Genomic DNA, 23029 nt, shown 5'->3' with positions numbered 1-23029 from the left:
TTTTCTTTTTTATTTTTTTTTATTTTTTAATCTGCCGATTACTATGTTGCTGCTCATTGGCCGAGGATTGCTGGATCCGAGCCTCGAAAGTAAACCTGTGTGTCGGGCAGGATCTACCATTTGCATTCGACCGTTTTATGAACACTTTGATTCGTCGCCGGAGAAATTGTCGCCGCCTCCTCCGTTTCAGGCCCCTCTCGGCCACCGCCGGTACTGAATCCGACGCACCGCCCATCGAAATCCCCGGTCCGGGGGGCCGTTATGTCGACAAGGTGGCGATTTTGCACGACGGGTTGCGTTCATGCGCAAGAACGGGTTCGACCATGGAGGCCAGCGCCTGCCACGCGCGGGTCATCCGTTTGGGGTTGGAATCCGACGTCTTGGTCTCGAACATGGTCATCAATGGGTACTCGAAGTGCGGGGTCACGAGCCTCGCCCGGAAGATGTTTGAGGAAATGCCTTATAGGAACTTGGTTTCCTGGAATACCATGATCAGCTCTCACTGCCGGAATGGGGAAGAGCGGGAAGCTCTCATTCTTTTCGTGCGGATGCAGAGGGACGGCACGCAATTTGGCGAATTTACCGTTTCTAGTGTTCTTTGTGCTTGTGCTGGTACGGGTGCCGTGCTCGAGTGTAAACAGCTGCACGCTTTTGCCGCGAAGAGTGCTACGGATTCTAACGTTTTTGTTGCGACGGCGCTGCTTGATGTTTATGCGAAATGTGGGTTGATAGGGGATGCAAGGTTGGTTTTTGAGTTTATGCAAGAGAGGAGCGATGTAACATGGAGTTCAATGATGGCGGGATATGTGCAAAACGACATGTATGAGGAAGCCTTGTCGCTGTCTTATAGGGCTCAGGTGGTGGGGCTAAAATATGACCACTTTATGGTTTCTTCTGCAATTTCTGCTTGTGCAGGTCTGGCGGCTCTTATTGAAGGAAAACAGTTTCATGCCATCATATGTAAATCTGGGTTTGGTTCCAATATCTTTGTGTGCTCCTCTCTCATTGACATGTATGCTAAATGTGGCGCTGTTAGAGAGGCTTCTCTTGTGTTTTCAGGTGCAGAAGAGAAGAACGTTGCTCTGATGAATGCAATGATATCGGGTTTTGCGAAACATGCACGGTCCTTGGAAGCAATGATTTTATATGAGAAGATGCAGCAGATGGGTATATATCCAAATGAAGTGACCTATGTTTCTATGTTATCTGCTTGCAGTCACGTGGGTTTGGTTGAAAATGGACGGAAGTACTTTGATTTAATGACTAGAGATCATAACGTGTTTCCAAACGTCCTTCATTATTCATGCATGGTTGACATTCTTGGTCGGGCTGGGTCGGTTGATGAAGCATATGATCTGATCATTCGAATGCCCTTTGATGCCACTCCTTCGATTTGGGGATCACTGTTGGCCTCTTGCAGGATCAGTGGAAATCTGGGCATCGCTGAGGTTGCAGCCAAGAAGTTATTTGAGCTTGAGCCTCATAATGCTGGAAATCATATCTTGCTATCTAATACATATGCAGCGAATAAGATGTGGGATGGAGTTTCTACAGCTAGGAAACTCCTAAAAGATAGTGAGGTGAAGAAAGAGAAGGGTAAGAGTTGGATTGAACTCAAGGATAAGGTCCATTCTTTTGTGGTCGGGGACAGATTACATCCCAAGATTGCTCATGTTTATCTGAAGTTGGATGATTTGTTTAGAGAGGTGGAGAGACGGGGCTATATAGCTGAAATTGAACATGACCTTCATGACTTGGAGGTGATAAAAAAACAAGAGCTTTTAAGGCATCACAGTGAGAAGCTAGCTCTTGCTTTTGGCTTGTTGTGCTTACCTCCAAGTGCACCTATTAGAATTATGAAGAATCTCAGAATTTGTGTAGATTGTCATTCCTTTATGAAGATTGCATCAGGCGTCACAAACAGAGAGATTATCGTGAGAGATACAAACAGATTTCACCACTTTAGTGGTGGATATTGTTCTTGCGCAGATTTTTGGTGAAGATGCTAGTAAGTTCATTTTTATGTGGTGTTGGTTCACTTTATCTTGTGCCGGGGGTTCATTTGGCCTTCTAGTTGGAGCCTATTATTGTTAAAATTTTTCACCAGATAGATGTTTCTCCGAGATCTCAATTAATTGTATGCTCACACGGTAGAGATTCCTAGATACACTATGCCCAGGAATAAACTCAGATTTTTTTGCAGATGAGCTCAGAACTCTCCAATTTGGTGGAAGGACCTTTTATCAGTGAAAGGAGTAACTGGACTTGGGGTGCATACTCTGGTGGAAAAGCTAGCATTGCATTACGGTACTTCTCAAGGTGTTACAGCAAACTGTAGTTGCTAGCTTCTTCATCCTCTTCCTCCGGTAATATGTGCTCTCTCTCTCTCTCTCCCCCCATTTGGTGAGTACAATGTAGTCATCATCGATTAAGTTGGAAATACATATTAAACAGTAGCCTATTGGCATTATACTATGGGCAGCAATCTTTCAGATCAATCAATAATTGGACCTGCAAAACGTGTTTCATCAACTTTCTCTTACCAAAAGACCCCGTGTCACTGGAGTTGATCAACACTGGGAGCTGTAGAACATCTTTTATGTGATGCCAATCCAGATGAGAGGTTATGTGGGCATCTGGTCTCTCCATCTTACTAGAAAAGAGTTTTCTAAAATATATTAATGTTCTTTTTGTGATGAGACCACCATTGTTCACCATTTAAGCTTTGCATGATTTTGTATAGCAATCTTCAAAAGTTAAGCTCAAGTTCATTTTTCCTCTCTATCCTGCATTTGGTCCTCGGAACGTTTCCTCTTACAATCGGCAAATATTAGCCTTGTCTTACTTTGTTTACTCCTTGAGTATGTGTTTATTGTTCTAGTTGATTTCTTTGTGCCGGGGAAATATTAAGATGAAAATGATTATTTGAGGTATGGGGACAAAGAAATTAACTAGAAAATTTTCAAATACCAGTGTGTAGTTAGCTTGAATACATTCCTGGTTGAAAAGAGCGTATTGCCTTCACGGTTGTTGGAATGATGTGAAATGGATATGTATCAGTAAAAAGATAGGTGTGGCTTTGAGATAGTTTGGTCATATTGTAACCTTCAGATGCTTTAGGGGGAGATGTAACCAAGGGCTGCAAATGCAGGTTAGAAGGGTGCGGTAAAGATTTGGAAGGATTTGAAAGGAGACAATAGGGAGAGGTATGGAGTTTTTAGAGCTCCTAGATTAGGTGATACATGATCAAACTCAATGGCATAGTAGGATTCAGATAGCTGACCTCTTTTAGTGGGATAAGGCTTTCTTGTCTTTATTGTCTTTGCCGCGTTGTTTATCGTAAATTTTTCGTTCCTAGAGTCTGTTCCGTTACCTGCATATTTTCTCCAGCCTATACTCCTTTTAGTCCATTGAACAAGATGTAGAGCGCAATTGACATATCCTACCACATCATTCATGTGAATTGTAGTGCCTGTTTAGTCCCACTTACGATTAAAGACTCATTTTCTTGGGTCTTTAGAAGGTAAATGCAGGATGCAACCATATTTACAAAAACATTTGTTTCCTTGTGCATTTTTCCTCCCTTCACTATTCTAATACTACTAAATTCTTTTGGCACTATCTACATCAACTACATTGGTGAACATCCTCCTGAAACAATTCCAAATGTTCTGACATGGGTTTTTGGTCTCTTTATTTAACGTCAATTTTATTCGAGATTGATTGTTGAGATGCGACTTAAGTTCATGATTGCCAGAATTTTTCTAGTTGTGCGACTAGATCATTAGGGGAAAGTTATCTTGATTTTATAGTATGTCCATCTATCGCGTAGCGATTATGTGAAAACAATTTGAGGAAGAATAATGATTTCTAGAACCTCATTAATGATCTTGTCGTCTTTACATTCAATATTATTCTATTACTTGGCATAATATTCAGGGGAAATAACTGCAATTGTCGGTGTGCTACGTTGTCTCGTGCACTGTGTGGATGAGCTCAGGCCAACTTTCACTAAATAGACGTGTTCAGATAAATTTTTGTAACATAATATAAGATCGAGTCTGGCTCTCTCAATGGAAGGGAATCCTCATTCCTCCACTCTGGTTCCTCCCACCATGTTTTATGCATGCAAACCCCGCTTTATGGGCAATAGCTCCAGAGAAATCATTAATGTCAATGATCTACCTGACAACAACATGGGATTTTCTCCTAGGGCAATTCATGCTTCTCTTGATCTTAATCAGCCCATATCTGATTCGACATTGATTCGGCTTGATGATCAATCACAAATCCCCCGTTCTAGGGAAGAGAGTGCTGTGCACAAGGTAGACAGTGCCTTTTCTCCCCGTATGGAATGGATATAGATTTTCAAGCTATGAGATGTCTTGATTTGCTTTTCCTCTTATTTTCGTGGTTTGTAACATCCGTGAAAGACCACGTTCATGTATAATTGTCTTTCCTTGTAGACTGGATTGGGACAACTTTTGGAGGACACAAAGAAGAGAGGCTTTACAGAATTGGGGGAAGATGAAAAATCTGCTGGCCTAGACTTAACTCTTAGTCTACCAACCCAAGAGGGCGATCAAGCAGAGGGCGATCAAGCAGATCAAGTTTCACCTCAGTTAGGGTCATCTTCAGGCATGCAGTCGGATCCTAAGTCAGAAAAAGTTAGTGCCGATGGTGATGAGCCTAGAGAGATTTCGTTAATTGCGATGGGATGTATACATTGCCGGATATATGTGATGGCCAGCGAAATAGATCCAACATGCCCAAATTGTGACAGTTTCGTCTTGCTTGACCAGTTTCGTGGGGACCCAGCTAAGAGCATGAGGAAGATGTAGCCTCATTCATATTTCTTAATTTCAAGTCGAGGAAGCTCTTGGTGCCAGACAACTTCCTTTGGTGTTGCTTGTTTCAACATTATTATCCTTTTCTTGTCATTGTTGGTCTTTGTCCTTATGTGAACTGTTGTGTGTATTTTGTTATGTGTTACCTTTGTGTGGTTGAGGCACCTAATAATACAATATGTGGTTTATTTTGAAGTGAGTTCAATAGTTTGGATACTACTTTGAACTACCAACGTTTCTACCCTTAGGCATGTCATAAGAACTGAATGAGAGATCCTGGTTCCAATAGCTGCATGGACTGTGCCAAAAGTGGCATGGACTGTGCCAAAAGTTAAGCCTTAAACTCAGTTTGAATGGGAGTTTTTGAATTATTTTTTCACTACTCAACTGTAGCCCATGATTTCTCTGTTAAATGATGCACTATCTTTTTCGACCGATGTCTGAGAGTGTGCCTCTCATTTGTTGATGTCTTCTTCAGGGATCTATTGATAAATTTCGTGACAGATAGTTCATTAATTCTTCACAATACTAATCCATCTCCCTAATTTTGTTCTCTATCATTACCTTGTTTGGATATGTTAAGAGTTAATGGTAAGCAGGCTATCATTTAGTCTCAGCTCATTCCCTTTTAAGAGGTTCAAGATGTGTACCATAGAGTTTAGAAAACTGATTGTCTATCAGAAGAGAATGTGTCATTAAGTGTTCAGCATGATGACTAATTTGGAGAGAATCCCTTTTTCCTCTCCTCTTATTAATGAACGAATCTAGCACTTTGTAGATGCTAGATTACTAGAATCATTTCCTGTTGAGTCATTTATGTGATGATCCTCACTTGAACACTTCATTATGATGAACTTTGAAACTGCCTCAGTTTTCCGTTTTTATTGGGGGTGATTCATTACAGTTAGTTTGTCCATATCTGTTTATGTGACAGTTATACTTGTTTTTATGCCCTATTGCTTTTCCTTTGATGTATGAGGATCTGAAGTTTGGCTGATGACAATTCGGGCACTATCAACTATCCAGTGTTCATGTGATTTGTAGAAGACTTTTATGTGTAGTAGAAATGTGATGGATGTGTGTTGTACCTCCTTGATGATTGATTCCAGAAGGACTTGAGAAAATGTTCCATGGGTGGAAGTAGCAGAGTTTCTTTTGTGGTAAGCTGTCCATATTTGAGATTGACTCGGGCTACATATTCTTTAGAATATATTTCAAAACTTGAATTTCTTTTAGTTTACTTACTGTTGTTTCTGTTTAAATAAATAATGATCTATGTAATTGCTAGGAAATTATGTACACTAGGGCTTTTTACTTTCGGTGCCCACAGATGATAGCCAAACTTGATTGATTTGCTTGGATGGTAGAGTGCTTTTGTAGCTGTGGTAAGCTTGGATATCAAAACTCATCTTTGTCAGTTTTTGTGCTCTAGACAAGGGGGACTACCACATCATGTTGCCTACACAGTGTAGACTAGCAAGAATGAAAGAGAGACTGCTGATCTTTTCTTGAACTGAGGCATATCACCATTAATTGCAAGATAAAGAGGAGAGGATGGACCATGATAGTCCATTTGTCATCAAAATGCATATTTATTTCTGTTGGTACCGATCTATTGGTATCGATAACCTGTCCTAGTGCAGATGGACTTTGAATACACAACTGATTACAGTTCTAATGATTATGTCTTAGTTGATGCAGCGCACGTCACTTCAGGACTGTTGACTCCCTGTTTGCTATTGCATGCCTTGTTTGTCATAGTTGGCCATTATAATTTTCAAGTGTTCATCTTTCATCTTAAGCTATGAAAATTTGGATTTGCTAAATGATTTGGGGAAATCAATGAGGGAATTGTTGCTTTTCGAGATTACATTCTTCCCCCTTTTGTGTTCTCTTGTTACAAATCCTAATTCCTACAAAATGGCTCCAGAATGATCTTAGCTCTGTTTCTGTATAACCTGGAGATACTCTTCAGCTTATCAGCCTATGCTGACTACATTTTTGGCTTTCACAGAAGCCTCGATATGTGATTTTTAATTGTCTCATTTTCATTGCTTTCATGAAATTGAACCATCCCAAAAGAGCAATTCCATATTTCTCTCAAAATTGGGTCTTGATCTCACTTCAACCCTGAAAAATTTTGTCCCATGTTTTCCCTCGAAACTTCACTGGTTTTGTCGCTTTGACCCCTTGAATTTCACCAAGTTGTGTTGCTTTATATTATCTTGCTGTCTGATTGGATTGGTCATAAATCTGCGATGCACTGTCGATACGTTCCATTAAGAGTCATAAGTTTCTCTTCTTCTATCATTTCCCTTCTTTTAGCTACCAATTGAGGGGTTGTTTGGTTCAGCTTTGGGATGGGGCTTTTGAGGCTGAAAGCCCCTTGGGGAAATGCTAAACCGTTTGGCAAGCATTCCCAATGGGCTTTCGGCCGAAAGCTAGCACTGGGAATGCTCAAAGCCCAAAGCTGGTCCGGACCAGCTTTGGGCTTTTAGCATTTGGCAAATGCTGGAACTAATTTTTTTGCCCTCAAACTACCCTCACTTATTCTGGCTTATTCTGGTTTTGTCCCTCTTATTATTGTTCATCTTTTGCGCGAGGGTAGCTGGCGAGGGCGGCCGACATTGGATCGGGCCGGCAAGAGGCTGATGAGATTGCACGACCCAAGTGACGGCCGCCTGAGGTCACGCGACCCTCGCCGAGGGTTGCCCAGCGGTAGATTTGGCTCGCCGGGCTCGAGCGACAGCCGCCGGCGGTAGATCTGGCTCGCCGAGCTCAGGCGACGGCCCTCGGCGCCAGATCTAGCTCGCCGGCAGCCGTAGGCCTTCGCCGGCTCCAGCGAAGGGTAGGGTAAGTTTTTTTTTTAATAAAAAGGAAAATTCCCAAAGCCCTTTGCAAAAAAATTTTGCCAAACACTACTTGGGCCAAAGTAACTTCATAAAGGATTTTTTACCAAATGCCATTTGCATTTCTTCAAGGGGCTTTAACTTGAAGGTATTTGCATTCCCCTAAGTCTCATTTGCAAAGTTGAACCAAACGGCCCTGAAAGTGGTCCTCTCTTGCGAGGGTGCAACGATGCCAAATGCATTACTTTTCCTCTCTTCCTCCATACTCTTCTCTTTGGAATGTCTTTCCATTTGATTGTGTGCACTTGATTGACACTTCCTCTGGGTTCTTAATTAGGAATGGCACGGAGATGAAATGAGAAATGAGCACGTGTCCTGATGAACGCCTTGATGTTCTGGGTATGTTTTTGAGGACCATATAAGGGGTGATGGGAATGGTCCAATGAGCTGTTGGGTGGATGTTTTTAGTCATGACTATTGCTTGGTGTGGAATTTAGGTGAAGTTCTGATTAGATTAATCAGAGAGTTATCTAAAGTTTAGGTAGGGTTTGGAAATGGGAGTTGAGTTAGAACCTCGTGCCTCAAGAATTAGAAAGACAAAACAAAGCTAGGGTTCTTTCTTTAGATGTCATCTGGCACCGATGATCTTTTTGGTTGTTTCTTGCACATCTACCAAACAGCCTAGTGATACTTCCACGCTCTTTCCATGTCTGCCTTTAAATATCATATGGTTGGGTCACTCTAGCTGTATCTGATGTGTAGACTTATCTTGATGGATGTGGATTCCTTCTGCCTTTTAATAGTTCTTACTTAATAGCCTTCAGATACAACAATTCTATGCGTTCTCATTTTACTATCTCAAGCATTCGATGAAGCTGGTCCTTGGGATGTCTTGAATCGCAACTGCGTGCTCAAACATCTTTATGTTAGACCAAACGTTATCTCCTCGACAGTTCGTCCCGAAGACCGAAAGTTTTCTCTTCCAACTTCAGTATCACGAAATTCATGTAACTCTAGAAAATGATGCATTTCACTAATACACGTGGTAATATCTAGATCTCAGGTGCATTTAGAACACACTACTTAGTACTGAAAGTTTGATTCCTTGTTAACTTACAGCAAGCAGGTAGGTTGCTGTCCTCGTTTCGTTTCTGATCTACAAGAGTTTGCCCAAACGTAATTATTTTGACTGAAAGGTTCATATGATGTGTGTATCCATCTACATTTTCCTTCTTTTTTTCATCCCATTAAAACCTAATTCTAGTTTCTACCTCTAGAAATCAAACACTCCAGTAATGCCATCTCTCTCCCATATAATTTCTTGTTTGCTTGTCTTGTCTGCACTTGATACCTGATAGAGCTGTTCTTGAACCAGTAGGACCCACGCGACGGGTTGTTATGCTTCATAATCCCCTTAAAATCCTTTATTATTGGACAAAATCCCGGATTAGAACCAGGGTTAAGGAGGCAATGACAGAGGGTCAACGAGGTATGTGCCTGAACAGATGCTTTTGAAGCCAAATCATGAACTTGGTGGGCAGGGAACAGACCAGTTCACTTCCACCTATTTTCTTCTCCAAAGGTTCAAATTAAAACGGAAGGCGCAACGACATGTTGATTCCGACAACGAGATTCCGACAACAAGATCTCTCGATCGCACGACCACAAGGATTATGGTTAGTGGTTCATTGCTATTATCTTCTGATAAATAGTGTGCACAAGCTTGGACCTCATAGTCCTCAACTTGGTTTTGGGGAATTAATTAATCTTGAGATGTGGGACTTCCCTTGTTTTATTGGTTTTTGATTCCTGCATAATGAGAGCTGTTTGGTTCCGTACTCATTCAGTTAACAAAACCACTTCTCTGGGACCTTTTGGGAATTGATTCTTGTGCTTATTCAATTAAAAGATTACAATATTTTTTCTCAAACAAGTTTGTTTCTGGAGCGTGCTCATACCAAAATGATAATGCTAGTATCATTGTCTTCTAAAAAGCCACTTGCCCTACAAACAAGTCTTACTCTATTCTTGCTGGTTAGATCTGTCTTGTGACAGTGTATTCATTCGATCTAAATAATTCACAGTCAAGTCTAGATGAGCATGTATTAGCCGTCATACGTCATAAACCGTGCCGATGACTATGTATTGGCTTCACCATTGATTGATCTATACCGTGCAATTAGCAAACGAAGAGATCAAATGAGATGACAGACGCTACCAACCAATTAATGGGCAACAAAAAGTTGTTCCTATCGTTACATTCGGGGTTATGTAATGAAAATTCACCAGGATCTCGTGGCTCTGCAATGTTGATGAGACCTAGTATTATAAGAGGACCCACAGCTAGTGTCAATCTTCTGGGTACAGCTGACACTGCTTGTGTAGAGGGACCATTGACATTTGACATTCCTCAGAAACTTAAGACGATGGTTGAATCACACCTACCAAATTGCGAAGCAAACACGGCACTCCTAAGCAATTTCACCATTCTGATAAACCTCTTGTGGGATGTGAGCAACTGGGCTGAATAGATCTGATGATGAAGGCACAAAAATGTTTTGAATCTCTCTCTGATTGGTAGGAAGGTGCTCGAGCTGAACCGAGATTATTTTCGGCCTAAAATTGTTCAGCAAAAATGCACAAAAAGCAAGCACTTCGAATTGGGTTTTCATTGTTAGAGATGGTAGTATCTTCGCGGAGCTTTTTTTTTTTGTTGACACTCCGAGTAGTTTCGTGGTCACGAGAACTGTTGATCCAAAGACTCTGTGGGTGTAGATTAAGTTATCATTTGTATTTCATTGTGGTTGATCGACATCCAGAAGTAGATCAATCACATCAAGTTTGATAGGAGTCGAAGAATCACGTAGAGGCATGAGGTATTCGCAGAATCCAAATTGATGTACTTTTAATCCATGGAGGGGAGATCTAAGATCATGTGAAGTGGTACAAAGTCCAAACCATGGCAACGTGTTTAACCCAAGCACTATCTTTGTTTCAAATCTTCATGAGCTTGGATGCTTTACACTCTGTAACTAGAAGAAACTATGCGGTATATTTACATGAAATGAGCAAGTGGGACATCGGACTACCAAAAATCTATCTGCAAATTTAAATCTATCTCAGTCTTAATTGGTTACGCATGATGTATTTGATGCACGAGGCGGTCTCTCTCTCCACTGAGGTACATGGGAAAGTTCTAACGATCCCGTCAACTGAAATCAAAGATTTTCGGGTTTTGGGTTGATAATTTTTAACATGAGATGGTATTCTCTCCGACATGCTAGTAATTTCAAGTCAATACCTTTCATCTTTCACGCCACTAACTTCTTAAAGCTTGTTGATAAACACGAATTCGGAAAATCAACCTCGTATATCAAATCATTCATTAATGATCCGAGATATAAGTAGTGTACGGACAATTTTGCTGCACGATTCTGTTCTGTTTACAGAGTGTACGACCAGAGTCCTCCCCTAATGAGCGTTCTTGCCTCCCTGAAGCTTCAATGAATGCTTCCTGTGCAGTTGGGCACATGCTTATGCTTCTAAACTGCAAAAAGTAGATGCACCTGCGGGTACGCAGCTTACATTTTGTAGTATACAAGTAGGTGAATGTACAATGAAAACGGGAAAGGATCAGACTGTAGAAAGCAGAAGGCAAATGAAACAATCTCAAATGTCATGAACATGTCAAAGCATAGTTCTTTATCGAAAACAAGTAGCCCCATGAGATTTGTTCAAGAGACATACGCATACGCATGGATTAGGCACACGACGTAAGCTCGATTCTTCAAAATACCAAATATAAACACTTTGATGTTTAGCCATTTTTTCGGGTTTCGGCCACAGCGTACATAGTCAGTAGGAATGATGCCATACATCATAACTACGTACTAAGTAGTGAGTTTTCTGATGATGCGAAATCTTGAGTTTGGCTTCTCTTGCTTTCCCCAGTCAACTTCTGAACCATGACAGGTTTTACTCCATGTCAATGGGAGTGGGAAAATGTTTCAAAAATTGGGTAAATCAGAGGAACAAAATAAAAGGAAAAAAAGAAAAAAGAAAAACAAAAAAGGACAGTTCGTTGCATGGTTGTTCTTAGAGGACGAAAAAACAGAGCAGCACGATGTTGTGGCGGGGGCAATGTTGGAGCTATCTTTGCACACCAATAAATGGACATGGATGCTGAGCATGGGAGGAAATCAATGAGAGCAAAGTACTAATGCATAGGATATCTTATCGTTGATGTACCAATTTCCCTCCCATAAATTCATGGGCAAGGACTAGTGTGCGTGATTCCAACGGTTCCCCACTTAAAATAAATCACATGGAACTCGCCTCCTTTTGAAATTTCCTTTAGCCCCTCTGTTTCACACGTCGTTTTCTTGGGTCACTAATGTGTCCCTTTCGATTACTGCAAAGAACAAAACAGGGTCATAACTGCATGTGTTTCTATTGATGGGTGATAATCAAAGCAACCCCTCAAAGAGGCAATCCAATTTAGGAATGTGATATGAGTCTCTATCTAAGATTTTAAGGGATTACTGTTTAGTAGAAAGATGAAAACTAGATGAGGCTCAAGAGACTCTGTGTCTACTATTAGAATAGCCACACTCCCATTTAGCAGAAGGTCAATATCATGTGGAGACGTGCACTCTTTTCTGGAACTTTTTGTCTTACGATTCGAGGATATGAAAACTGCTGTTGTGTGAGGTGATTGCAGCCGCAATTTTTGTTAATCAACTTCAATATGTGTGAAGCATGCCTTTTGGAGTAATGCTGACGGACAAGAACTCAAGAGTGGCTGAACACCATGTTTGAGAATAAACTAATAGTCTAATACAAAGTCAAAATGGCAAACTGAAAGCATGATGCAGTACCCAGGAAAGTGCCCACCCTTTTGTTGTACTTAATATAGAAAAAAGACCTGCATTTTGCAGCTAATCAAACGCATCAAATGATGCTGACCAAAAAAAAAAAAAACGCATCAAATGATCACAAGAATAGAAAATTAATTCCTGCTTACCGAAAGTACCGTTTCATTTCAGTTGTTATGCAGAGAGGGGGGTCATTTAATAACATATTGAATTCTACAAACCCAAAATTAAATACCTATCATGAAAGGACCGTACTAAACCTCCATCTTCTTGCCATCTTCCTTCACTTCCCCCTCTCTCCCTCTCCCTCTCCCTCTCCCTCTCCCTCTCTCTTCTCTCCTTTCTTTAAATATATCTCTCCTTCAACTCCCTCTGCTCACATTAATACCAACGCCCAAAAGGAAAGATCACAGAGCCACACTCTCTCAGAAATTCTCTCCATTCCTTGAATTCCACTTTGCCCAATCTGTTTCAGAGACACACCAAATGGGCAAGGCCAAGAAGATGAACCTAACATCTCTCCTCTTCAAGAACCACAAAGAAACACCAAGAAGCAACCAACCCTGGCCATTGCAATGGCCTTCTTGCAAGCACCCCAAGACCCTCTCCTTCAGGGCTGCTGGTGATGATGACCAGATCTTCAAGACGGTCAACTCGGTGTTCCTCGACTCCGAGATGCCGGAGTCCCTCTTCACCACCACGTCGGAAGAGCCAGAGGAGTCGGCGAGCCTCTCGACTGAGTCTGATGCGGTGATCGATGTGGCTGAGGCGTCAGTTGAGGTGTTGGTGAGGGGCGCGAGGTCGGAGAGGCTCTTCTTTGAGCCAGACGACACGAGCTCGATCCTGGAGGAGGCGAAGACAGTTAACTTCCCCTTCAAGGAAAGTGTGGTTCTTGCAATGGAGTCAGAGAATCCTTACGTTGACTTTAGGCGGTCAATGGAGGAGATGGTGGAGTCGCACGGCCTCAAGGATTGGGAGTGCCTTGAGGCATTGTTGGGTTGGTACTTGAGGGTCAATGGGAAAAAGAATCATGGGTTCATAGTGGAGGCATTCGTTGACCTGCTCATGAGCCTTGCTTCTGACAAGAGCAACGGTTCCGCTTCAGTCACTTGTTATTCATCTGCTGCTTCGTGTTTCTCTGCTTCTAGCCCTTCATGTTCATTGAAAGGAGGGAATGAGATCTATGAAGAGGATGATGGTGATGATGTCTTAGGGAAAAGATAGATATCTGATCTTGTCATTGTCAAAATTTTTGTGTATATTACCAGGTAAAGGAACCGGGGAGAAAAGCATACTTCCAGCCTTTTCAGTTTCAGATCTCTCTCTCTCTCTCTCTCTCTCTCTCTCTCTGCTACTGCTCAAAATCTTTTCTTTCAGCTAGGATGAAAAATGCAGAGATTCGTATATAAATTGAAGTCAATAGAGTTAATATGGGTTGTGTGACATTGTGTGAGACTGCATCTTGTCTGTTCAACTACGTCCTGGTAAAATTTGGTCTAAACTTCTCGTGAAAATAGCACCTTGTGTGTTAGCGACACGAATAACGATTTACATAGTGATGAGATGAAGCCACACCGGCTGTTAAATACCAGATAAAGTTTGCTAAATCAATCATCATGGTTGTGAGACTAAGTTTCGTAAACTAAATGTTTCAATTCGACGGAATGACACGGCTTAAGAATAGAAAAGAAAACAGAACCATGCGTATTCAGCTTTTCTACTGCAAAATTTTAGACCAAGTTCACCAATGTATCTGATTTGGAAGAATTGACCATTTGCCTTAAATAGTTTGTTCAAAGTTCAGATTTTTGCCTGTTGCCGAGAGAAGCAGGCTCTTTTTCCGGCACTCTGTAGGCCAACCAGTCGGGCATATGATTGTACATTAGCTGATTCAACATTCAATCCGTCGGGCACTACTCTACAAATTATGAAAACCACCAACCATTAACTATTAAAAGCCTGAGTTAAAATTAGGATCTGAGAGGCTATTCATTTTACCACTTAAAGGGTACCTTACATTGAATTTCGGACGATGCATAACCATCCTTTTCATTCCACCAAGAAATTGAAGCCACAGCTTCAAGGTTTATGGGCTAAACAATAAATATGTCTCGACTGCAAAAACAATGACAGTTTGACCAGGTTCTTTTTTTTTTTTTTTTTTTTTTTTGAGATAAGTGCATTAGAAGTCCTAAAACTTGTCAGGAAAGTGCAATCGAGTCCTAAAATTTTCAAAAAATGCGATCAAGTCCTAAAACTTGTTACGAAAGTGCAATCAAGTTCTAAAATTTTCAAAAAGTGCAATCAAGTCCTAAAACTTATCACAAATGTGCAATTAAGTCATAAAAATTTCAAAAAGTGCAATAAATGGAAACACTTGATTGAATTAATTTGACAAGTTTTATGACTTGTTTCCACTTTCGTGATAAGTTTTAGGACTTGTTTGCACTTTTTGAAAGTTTTAGGACTCAATTGCACTTTCCTAACAAGTTTTAGGACTTAATTGCACATTATGAAAGTTTTAGGATTTTGAATGCACTTATCCCTTTTTTTGTCAAAAGTTTTTTTTTCTCACAGAGAAAATAGTTTTGATTAAGAAACATGGGTACCTGTATTTTTTTGAACCAGCAATAATACTGAGTTAGATAAGACATCCCAGCCTAGGCAATACACTGAATTGAAGGGGTTACATCATGGCCAGCATGTTTCATGGGTTCGACGCAACCCGGCTGACCAGGTCGATCGTGATAAGGACAATTCAGTGCAACTGCACTCTTTTGAAGAAGACAATCCGTGTCAATTGATTTTGAGTCAAAATGGACAGTTGTTATGTACATCAAATTTTTCTTCTTATCATAAGCCGAATTGTGTTCAAGTCGTGCTTAAAATAATAGTCGAATTTGCCCCTCGCAGGAAAATGTCCAAAAAAATAAATAAATGGGTAATAGGATTCCGAGAAAGCTGCTGCTGCTGATCCAGAGCTAGGGCAAAATCACATAATTTTTCTCAGCCTTGGCAATAAATGAAATGGTGGTACGGCGCCTGTGGCCGGCCAACTGTTTCATGACTTTCATATGATAAAGACCTTTAACTTCAAATTGCACCCGACCCTCGTCATTATTTCTCAAGGAGAATCTAATATATAGATTGACACACAAATATGAAAATCTAGGACCACCTAATTTCAGAAGTAAAATCTAAGACGTTCTTAAATTGTTATGTGAGGCAGCACTGAACAAGAAGGCCAGGTGGGTGTGCGATCTATACATGTCACGCCCCGAAACCTACCAGGATGGAGGATGACATGACCGTCCTTCCATCCGAAGGACGTAACCTCAAACCACAACAAGCAATCCAACTCCCAAAAGTCCCCACGACAGCGCTCTCGCTCTACAGGCTACTGACCAAGGAACCTGAAAAGATTGGGGAAAAAGAAGAGTGAGCAACCACAGCTCAGTGAGTAGTATGTACCTTCTAAGCATATCAAGCTTCCACGACACCCAAGGGCATAACTCATTTACACCAATCATAATATCAAGAGTAAAATGAGTTATATACCACTTCCATATAACTATATTCATAGCATGAATATCCATTCATCTATAATATCAAAAGCATAATTACTGGTTCAGTTCAATAATCAAACTCGTCAAATCACGTGCCAATGGTCCATTCCTTGCGCAATATTCAACTTAAGGCTCTAGAGGTTGTTCCCACGAATTTACGTTATCGTGTAGCACTTAGTCCTTGACCAACGTATATCAATAGTACAAGACTTTAGAGGTGGCTCTCACGTGACCTAAGTCGCTGTGTAGCACTTAGTCCTTGACAACAAGGCTCTAGAGGTGGTTCCCACAAATTTAAGTTATCGTGTAGCACTTAGTCCTTTACTATACATATTAATAGTATAAGGCCATAGAGATGGCTCCCACGAATTTTTCCAACGAAAAATTGGGAAAAATTCGTTGGAAAACGAATTTCCAACGAATTTTCCAACGAAAAAAAATTCGTCGGTAATTTTTCGTTGGAAAAATTTGCGACGAAATTTTTTTCGATGGAAAATTCGTTGGAAAATTCGTGGCTAAATTCGTTGGAAACACTACAAAAAAACAACTTTTTTCCAACGAAAAATTTGGAAATCCAACGAAATTTTTTTTTGGTCGAAAAATCGTGGCAAAATTAGTTTCGTCGTGACAAAAATCAGGCGAGGGCCAGCCTCGTCGCCGACGAGCTCGAGGTCGCCCAGATCTGGGCGAGCTCGAGCTCGCCTAGATCTGGGCGAGTTTTGGGCGACCTCGAGGTCGCCGGCCATGGCGAGCTCGGCCCTCGCCATGACCGGCGAGGGCCAGCCTCGTCGCCGGTGAGCTCGAGGTCGCCCAGATCTGGGCGATCTCGAGCTTGCCTGCCATGGCGAGCGTTCCGGGCAACCTCGAGCTCGCCGGCCATGGCGAGGGCCGAGCTCGCCATGGCCGGCGAGCTCGAGGTCGCCCGAGATCCGGCCGAGTTCTAGGCGACCTCGAGCTCGCCGGCATGGCGAGCTCGGCCCTCGCCATGGCCGGCGAGGCCCAGCCTCGTCGCCGGTGAGCTCGAGGTCGCCCAGAACTCGCCCAGATCTAGGCGAGCTCGAGCTCGGCCGCCATGGCGAGGGCCTGGCTCACGGTGGTCGCGCTCGGCCTCGCCGCCGTGAACGCGACGGACACCGCCCCCTTCATCGGCCGGATGCTCGACGGCGGCGGGGGGAGCTTGGGCCCGGCGGTGGAGCAGTGCCTCAGCGAGTGCGCCGACCAGTACGCGGACGCGGTGGAGCAGGTGGAGGCGTCGATCGCGGAGAGAGAGAGAGAGAGAGAGAGAGAGAGAGAGAGAGAGAGAGAGAGAGAGAGAGAGAGAGAGAGAGAGAGAGAGAGAGAGAGAGAGAGAAATATTAGCATAATACAAATTATCTCTAAGGCGGTAGATGAAATATTAGCATAATACAGGAAGGAAATATGTGATGCATCTCTTCAATTACTAGGTTTAATGGAAGATGCTTTATTTTTTCTCGAGCGCAGTTTATCTTTCACGCTGGACTTTAATCAAGATTAGTTTGATCTTGTGCTCCTTGTTAAAGATAATTGCTGAATTAAACTTCTTGACTAGGTAATAGTAGCAAGTGATATCGGTTGAAGGATAAATCTCTAGGCTACGAATCAATTCATTCTCAATGTCTTTAGGTGTTTTACGAGCGAAAGGGTGGGAAGCGGACCTTTAGATAAGGGTCTCCAATCTTCATCCTCTAGTTTTAGCTATCGCATCTAAGTATCGATTTTCCTTATTGCCAATCAAAAAAGTAAAAGTGGAACCAATATGATCTAAATGATGAACTTTGCCAAGTCCCGTTTGATGCTAAAGTCGGAAAAGAACATATGATGTTGACCTATTCTATCTGCAGTTCAACCTCTTTGATAAACTGAAAATGGATCATTTTCTTGATGTTAGGAGACTTATTTTGGGCTGATTAACATTCCATTACTGAGGGCTGATTAACTTTCCATTACCACTAATTATATCAACCGATCTGGATCTAGAGTCATCGTCTATTGATATAACGGATGATCTATTATCATATTGGTAGACTGAACAAGAACTAAGCACTAGCACTATAGGAGTGATCCATACTTCTGTATCGTTGAGCGTGTCCTATTAAGTCCAACCGGCATGCAAATCTCAAAGCTGTATCTCCATAAGGAGAGCCGGAGCTACTTGTACGGAGAATGCCAATCACAGACTATTTGAGCCTACTGCGCTGCTTGGCACATGGCTTGTATACAATAAAGATTTTATTACGACAGCAAACTCTCAGTCATAATAACACACTAAAGTTTGAATGTACATCCCATATACGAGAACCTTCGCAGGTCAAGCTCAGACACATCACTCACAGAAAAAGGAGCAAACTGCTTCAAGCGAGTCATAGAAAACAGATCGACTAGTAACTTTTAGGCTTTATAACATACTTCACCATCACAGACCCATCCTTCTCCGGCTTCTCCTTCTTTTGCCTCCTCCCCAGCTGCTTTATCGCCTTAGTCTTCTTCTTCTTCATCTAGCTCGTTCTTAGTCGACTTTTCCTCCAACTTCTTGATATGTTCAGCGGTAAAAGGACAAGCATCAGCCCCGTGGTCCGATATAAGATCCCTTGCTTCTTTAGTCAGCGTTCGGCCCGTTGAGCCGATGGCTATGAGTGTGGGGGTTCCAGCGACCTTGAATTTGTGATTTAGGGATTTCTTCCTCTCATCGCCAAAGGGGAGCGCCAGCCACGGCATCTGAGCAAAATAATCGTCGAAGGCAGTTTGGTCCTTGTCGCTGGAAATGAAGATCAACTCAAAGGCCTCGTCTTTGGCCTTGATCTTTTCGTATGCCTCCATTAGCACTGGCAGGAATGCGCGGCAAGGAGGGCACCGGTGTGCCGAGAAGTAAAGGAGGACAGTCTTCCCTACAAAGTCTGATACTGGAATCTGCAATCCAAGTTAAGAAACAACTTCATGAACCACCAATCGATGGAAAAAACACGTGAAACAGCATATATCAAAAAGGATTTTCCTAGTTGTAGACCTGGTTTCAATCCTTTCGTTACCTCAAGTAACCCGAGGGATAACGAAATTTAGGGCTATAAAAATTTCCAAGTCACTAGTTTCTAGGAGGAAAAACAAATTTACCTTGGTTCCTTCCTTTCCAAGGCCGAAATCTCGATCCCCTGAAACCAAGATTGACTCCAAGGCCTGAGATTCTTCCCTTTTCTTCTGTATCTCTGCAAGCTCTGCAAACTTTTCTGGAGTGAATGGGTAAGCTGCAACGCCGTGCTCCTCGACGGTTTCAGCAACGTCGGATTGGAGAGTCTTCCCATCAGGACCGATAATGACCAGAGTGGGTAGGGTCGAGAGCTCAAAGTACCTAATCAACTTCTCGCATTTTTTGTCTTTAAATGGTAATGAAAGCCATGGCAAGCTTCCAAAGGCTTGGTTGAATGATTCTTCATCATCATCAGAGGTATCTGAATGATGATGAAGAATCATCATTCAGATACCTATAGTGCTAGTGCACGATAAAAAAAAATTCAAAAACTAAAAATTGTCTTTGGTCTTGATCATCAAAGAGTTGATTATGCAAGGATGAGATAATTGATTTTCGCATTTTCACTTTCGTAGAGGCATATTAATAGGATGTGCATCTCACGTGCAACTTTCGTGCACGAGACATGCAGGCACACATTTTGGCTGTATTGATGAAGAGAGCAACCCCTCTCTCCCTTCTTGGTCTTGATCCATCAAAGAGTTGATTATGCAAGGAGGAGATAATGGATTTTCGCATTTTCACTTCTATGGAGGCATATTAATAGAATGTGCATGTCACGTGCGACTTTCGTGCACGTCACGTGCACGGAAGTCGCACGTGATATGCACGTGCTCACTGCCTGCTAAAATTTATGTTAAATAAAATGTCATTGAAAAGACAAATGTAAAATAGCTCATCCTTAAGCACCATCATTTTCCGAAATTAAAATATTATCGAAAAGACCTACTACTATTCTTTGTTGACCCACGAAAGAAGAAGTCATGCATCTAGTATAAAAAAATATATCAAGAAAACCAAATAGTGAACAAACTACCTCAAACAAAGTACCAAATCTTAGGCAACTCATTGCTCTATTCCATAATCCAAGCGTTGAAGGAGTTAACAAGTCTTCCTGAGTTTCGTAGGCCCAGCTCTACACAGTTCTAGACCAGACATTAATCAAAGATGAAGCAAAGCCAAAATTTTATACGATGAAAGTTAGGTCAAAAACGAAATCATAATAATTAGATTACGTCAGAAAAATGTGGATGTCTCATGATATAAAAAATAAATAAAGAAAGAATTTGAGGCTTTTTATTTCAATTTAGCGAGATTGGAGTTGGAATATAATTGATGAATTTTTATTAGATCTACCTTTTGATTGTAAAAAATAATCTTAGCATTCACAGTTAATGGTTACCCTGTATAATCCTGGGAGTCCAACCCGCTGATGCCACCAACTCTTCTGAGAGCTTGCCGCCACATCTCTACATCCTGGGAGCTGAACTTCTTCTTCTGATCCTCCATCATTTGCTCCAAATTCAGAATGTCATTATTGTACAATTGGGTCCTCAACTTCACATCATCAGGTTCCACGTTATAAAAGATGGGCAATATCACCTTCTCACTCCCATCTTCTCTTCTAGATTCAGAGGTGTTCTCCACAATCTTCGCAAGCTCGCGGAGGCACCAGTGACTCGAAGCGTATTTTGGTGAGAAGATGGGTATGTAGAGCCTAGAGTCATCGATCGCTCGCAAAAGGTTGCCACTAATTCTTTCGCCCGGTCGAAGCTCTTCGTCATCGACAAAAACATGAATCCCAGCATCTCTTAAGTCGTGGTAGAGGACGTTGGCGAATCCGCGGCGAGTGTCGCGCCCTCTGAAACTCAGGAACACCTGATACTCACCTCCTAATGTATAGCTGGTGGAAATTGAGAATTGTTGCGGGAATAATGAGCGCGAAAATGTTGAATAAGGAAGGAGTATGGTTTTCGTTGCAAAATTCGTGGGAAATTTCCACGAATTTTGCAACGAAAATTGTACACACTAAAATAATTGCCTGGAAAATTGAAATTCGTGGGAAAATTCGTTGGAAATTTCTAACGAATTTTCCCACGAATTTAAAAAATGCCAAACAATACAGGGTTTTTTTGAATTCGTCGCAAAATTCGTTGGAAATTTCCAACGAAAAATTTTTCGTCGCTAATTTCTAATGAATTTTGCAACGAAAATTGTACACACTAAAATAATTGCCTGGAAAATTGAAATTCGTGGGAAAATTCGTTGGAAATTTCCAACGAATTTTCCCACGAATTTAAAAAATGCCGAACAATATCAGGTTTTTTTGAATTCGTCGCAAAATTCGTTGGAAATTTCCAACGAAAAAATTTTTCGTCACTAATTTCCAACGAATTTTGCGACGAAAAATTTTTCGTTGGAAATTTCCAACGAATTTTGCAACGAAAAATTTTTCGTTGTTAATTTCCGACGAATTTTACTTTTCGTTGGAAAATTTGTTGCAAATTTGCGACGAAAATTTTTTCGTGGCAAAAATCCAGTTTTTTTGTAGTGTCACTAACACATATCAATGATATAAGGCCCTAGAGGTGGCTCCCATGAATTTACGTTATCACGTAGCTCTTAGCCCTTTACTAGTCCATATCACAATCGATTTCACAAACCGAATCATATCACCTTTCATAAACCACACTCAAAGTCAATGTAATTCTTTCACAAAAAGGTCTCGCAAACCCAAAATATATCATCTTTCCCAACTTCGTTCATCAGACATAATATAATATCACAAGACATTTCTCACGTCATTTCGGAATTCATTTCATAAACTAGTAATGTTTCGATAGAAACGTTTTTCATGAACATTTCCCAAATCATTCACAAATTGCCAAAAGTAGTAAATACCCGATCCGAAATTATGCATCGAATATTCTATGAACATCACATTTGCCTTTTAGCCAAATCACACTTTGCACATGATATGCCCATACTTCTCATTTTCAAAATATGAATTTACAAACTCAAAGAAAAGATAGCACCACTCATCTGGGAATGCCCCATAACCAAACAACGTGGTTAAACTCGCTGACGATCTCGTAATCCTATCAATTAAACGAGAATCGACATCAACATTAAGTAAAACACCATTATCACTAACGACTCGACTAAACCAAACTTAGATGCTAATCAAAATGTCTCAAACACGCTCACAAATCGCTCGTCCAAGGCGATTATTCAAAGCCGTTCGCAACGCGAAGCTTGAACGCAAAACTTGGTCGTGCCATAAATCTCTCACCCGAACCCTGTTCCAAGCGATCTTACGGTCAAAATGAAGATCTTTCGAAACACTAGAAGACCCACAACTTGGCCGTCCTAAAATCGAGCCGAAAACCGACGAAAATCGGCCTAAAAGCTGCTGGTCGCGCAGTGTTCACCACGCGCACTCAACTTCAAAAATTCATTTCGGGCAAACGTAAATCCAAATTAAGATCCATAAAATCTCACGGTTCTATGACACCCTAAATTATCAATTATATATATATACGTAGCTCAACGACTTAAAAATAAGATTTCGCGGCTTGAATTTCTCAAAATTTAGAATTTAAACGAGGTGCGCGAATAATTGCTAATCAAAGTTGAATGGGCTGGGCGGGAAGTCCGTGGCGAGTGCTCCTCTTTTTTTTCTTTTTTCCTTCCTCTTTCCCTCTCTCGTTTTCTTTTCTTTCTCGGCGAGCTTCTCTTTCTCTTCCCGTTAATGTGCATGCTCTCGGTCTTAAAATGAGCCGAGCATCCGCTGTTGCTTCCTTTGACTTTTCAACCATTTTCCTTTTCTTTTCTTTTTTGTCAGAACCCA

General features: G+C 41.4%; 4 protein-coding genes across 8 annotated transcripts; 2 read left to right on the top strand and 2 right to left on the bottom strand.

The window, feature by feature from the left end:
• LOC115693863 (pentatricopeptide repeat-containing protein At5g04780, mitochondrial) lies at positions 1-5042 on the top strand. Of its 5 annotated transcripts, XM_056313257.1 has the most exons (5): positions 1-2008; positions 2204-2366; positions 2483-2628; positions 4214-4325; positions 4467-5042. In XM_056313257.1, exon 1 carries the CDS (start codon positions 138-140, stop codon positions 1998-2000), a length of 1863 nt encoding a protein of 620 aa, XP_056169232.1. In that variant the 5' UTR covers positions 1-137; the 3' UTR covers positions 2001-2008; positions 2204-2366; positions 2483-2628; positions 4214-4325; positions 4467-5042. The 5 variants fall into 5 exon arrangements, with proteins under 5 accessions (XP_056169232.1, XP_030477039.1, XP_056169234.1 ...); XM_030621179.2 differs by lacking the exon at positions 2483-2628; XM_056313259.1 differs by lacking the exons at positions 2483-2628; positions 4214-4325 and adding an exon at positions 3152-3206.
• Positions 5043-11865: 6823 nt separating this feature from the next.
• Positions 11866-13885, top strand: LOC115671602 (transcription repressor OFP13). The gene is made up of 2 exons (XM_030593240.2): positions 11866-11909; positions 12888-13885. Exons 1-2 carry the CDS (start codon positions 11866-11868, stop codon positions 13792-13794), a joined length of 951 nt encoding a protein of 316 aa, XP_030449100.2. The 3' UTR covers positions 13795-13885.
• A 4376-nt stretch (positions 13886-18261) lies between these two features.
• On the bottom strand, positions 18262-19622 carry LOC130138653 (probable nucleoredoxin 1). Its single transcript, XM_056313372.1, has 2 exons — positions 19266-19622; positions 18262-19064 (listed from the first exon to the last, which is right to left on the bottom strand). The coding sequence occupies exons 1-2, from the start codon at positions 19620-19622 to the stop codon at positions 18633-18635; spliced, it is 789 nt and encodes a 262-aa protein (XP_056169347.1). The 3' UTR covers positions 18262-18632.
• A 955-nt stretch (positions 19623-20577) lies between these two features.
• Positions 20578-21090, bottom strand: LOC130138652 (disease resistance protein L6-like; the record flags this gene model as incomplete). The annotated part of the gene is made up of 1 exon (XM_056313371.1): positions 20578-21090. A coding segment is annotated over one exon (513 nt), but the record flags the coding sequence as incomplete, so codon positions are not given.
• Positions 21091-23029: the final 1939 nt, after the last annotated feature.

Source organism: Syzygium oleosum, unplaced genomic scaffold (genome assembly GCF_021117445.2).
Source record: "Syzygium oleosum isolate NSW1041296 unplaced genomic scaffold, Sole_v2.1 Sole_v2.07, whole genome shotgun sequence".
NCBI lineage: Eukaryota > Viridiplantae > Streptophyta > Magnoliopsida > Myrtales > Myrtaceae > Syzygium > Syzygium oleosum.
This window is presented reverse-complemented; position numbering and strand designations above follow the sequence as displayed.